Source organism: Salmo salar, chromosome ssa24 (genome assembly GCF_905237065.1).
Source record: "Salmo salar chromosome ssa24, Ssal_v3.1, whole genome shotgun sequence".
Taxonomy (NCBI): domain Eukaryota; kingdom Metazoa; phylum Chordata; class Actinopteri; order Salmoniformes; family Salmonidae; genus Salmo; species Salmo salar.
This window is the reverse complement of record NC_059465.1, coordinates 49,180,412-49,183,231: the sequence shown is the minus strand read 5'-3', so window position 1 is coordinate 49,183,231 and position 2,820 is coordinate 49,180,412. Positions and strand designations below refer to the sequence as shown.

The window sequence follows — 2,820 nt, the reverse complement described above, 5'->3', positions numbered from 1 at the left end:
ACCTCACAGCTCAGAAAACCCCTACCCTACTACCTCAGAGGTACCTCTACCAGATATCCTCATCAGTCAGAGTTACCCACCAATTCTCTCTACCCAGAGCTACCTACCACCCAGAGTTACTCTACTACCCCACCACCAGAGGTACTGTCACCCAGCTCAGAGGCACTACCATCAGAGGCACTCTACCACTACCAGAGGTAATTCCATCACTCCCACCGCCCAGAGGCACCTCCACTACTCACTACCCAGAGGTACATCATGAGGCACCCCACCACCCAGAGGTACCTGTCACCTTACTACCAGAGTACCTACCACTTCAACTACTCCAGAGGCACTCTACCACTCAATATTCTACCACCAGAGGCACTCATCACCTATTCCCCCAGATACCTAGACACACGTCACTCACCACCAGAGGTACTACCATCCACAGGTGTACTGCTGGCCACCCACGAGGCACCCACTCACCTCACCACCAGAGGTACCTCCTCTACCCACTCAGCCCAGAGGTACCCCACTACCCCACCACCAGAGGCACTCTCTACTACTCTCTACCACCAGACTAGCACCCAGCCACCTACACCAGAGTAATACCCAGATATTCACTACCCAAGCAATACTCAACCCCCCACTCTTATACTCAGACGCAATACCTGCCACCACCACTCAGAGGGCACCCTACCTACCACCAGAGGCACTCCACTACCTCAGCCCAGAGTGCACCCCCACCCGACCACCAGAGGCACTTCATTTCAGCTCAGAGGCACTCTACCACCCACCACCAGAAGCACCACCCCCCAAACACCCCACTACATACTCAGAGGTACCTACTACCCAGCCCAGAGTACTCTACTACAAGCCTTTCACCCCAGAGGCACTCCACCACCAGAGGCACCTACCACCCACCCGTACTTACCCACCACCACTAACCACCAGAAGCACTCAACTACCCACCCACCAGAGGCACCGCACTACCTCTCAGCTCTCAGAGGTCCTCTCCACTCAGAGGCACTCACTCACCACCAGAGGCACCTCACTACTCAGAGAAGTACCTACCACCAGAGGCACTTAACTACTCTCACCTCCGAGAGTACTCTTCCGGAGGTACCTCTAGCACTTCACCACCAGAGGTGCTCCACCACTCAGAGGTACCTCTACCACTCAGAGTAAGTACCACCACCAGAGTACCACTCTACCACCCCCAGAGGCACTCCACCACCTCTTCACCAGAGCCACTCCTACCGCCTACCACCAGAGGCACCTCTAATCACCCCACAGCTCAGAGGCACTACCCACTACCACTACTCAGAGGCACCTACTACTCTACCACTCTACTACCAGGAGGCACTCTTAATACTACCACTCAGAGGCACTCATCACTCAGAGGCACTCACCCCACTCCACACAGAGCCTGGCATTCCCACTACTCACCACCAGAGGCACTACCTACCACCAGAGGCACTCTGCACTCAGAGGCACCAGAGTACCAAAGTACTAACCACCAGAGGTACCACCAAATGCGCTACCGCTCGAGACTGCTCATGACGGACTCTACTCTCACGAGCACTTCACATTTAAATAATCACCGATACTGCACACTGAGACTACTCGACATCTTTTAATACACCACACCTATGCATGTAAGCATCTACACCACCAGACGCACTTCAACCCAGCATCCTACCTACTCCCAGAGTACTACCACCACTCAGACGCACTCTACTACTCAGAGGTACTCTACTACTCCACCTCCAGAGGTACCCCCATTACTGCATCAGCTTAGAGGGACGTACTCTTACCGCTCAGAGGCACTCTCACTACCTAGAGGTACACACTACACCAGAGGCAACTACTACCAGAGTTACCTCCAGCCTAGAGCTCCTACCACCAGAATCAGGGCTCAGAGGTACACACAATAACCACCAGAGGTACACTACTCCAGAGGTACCTACTACCCCCACCACCAGAGGCACTCTACCATCCCGCTACCAGAGGTAACTTACTACCCAGCCTACTCAGAGGTACACCGCACTACTCAGAGTCACTCTACCACCTTATCCACCACAGGCACCTTACTACCCCTTCACCGCAGGCACCCTCCCCAGAGGCACCCCCACCCCAGAGACCCCAATACCTACCACCAGAGGCACCTTACCACCACCACCGACCCACCTCCTAGTTACCCCCAGAGCACACAATACAATGGAATACTCTACTACTCCCACCACCAGAGGCACTCATAACCACCATTAACCAGCTCAGAGGTAACACCTACTACCTTATGTAGTACCAACCACTACTCAGAGGCACTCTATCATCCAAGATACCACTTACCCAGAGGCTCACACACCAGGTTGAGGTAACGAGGTATAAATACACTGTTTCCAATACTCAGCTACCACTCCAGAGGTACTCTCCACCCCACTCCATTACCTACTACCCACAACATCACTGAGGCACTCACCTACCACCAGAGGTACTTCACTACTCACCCACCAGCCCGAGTTGTACCACCACCTACCACCAGAGTTACCTCCACTCCCTAGATGCAGCACCCACCGACCAGAGAGCACCTCAACCACCAGAGTAAGACCAATAATCCAACACCAGAGTGCACCAACAATCACAACCACAGAGGCACACTCACCACCAGATGTACTCCCACTGCTACCACCAACGCCACACCAGAGGTCACTACCACCTGATCACTCAGATTTACCCTACCACCTCAGAGGTAACCTGTAATAACACACCACCAGAGGGTCCCACCGACTACCAGACGCACCTACCACCAGAGGCCACTCACTACTCTACCACCAG

At 54.0% G+C, this 2,820-nt stretch overlaps 1 protein-coding gene across 1 annotated transcript; it reads left to right on the top strand.

Moving 5' to 3' along the window:
* Positions 1 to 258: 258 nt before the first annotated feature.
* On the top strand, positions 259 to 2,243 carry LOC123730395 (leucine-rich repeat extensin-like protein 5). The gene is made up of 5 exons (XM_045706838.1): positions 259 to 481; positions 645 to 891; positions 1,007 to 1,166; positions 1,756 to 1,906; positions 2,068 to 2,243. The coding sequence occupies exons 1-5, from the start codon at positions 259 to 261 to the stop codon at positions 2,241 to 2,243; spliced, it is 957 nt and encodes a 318-aa protein (XP_045562794.1).
* Positions 2,244 to 2,820: the final 577 nt, after the last annotated feature.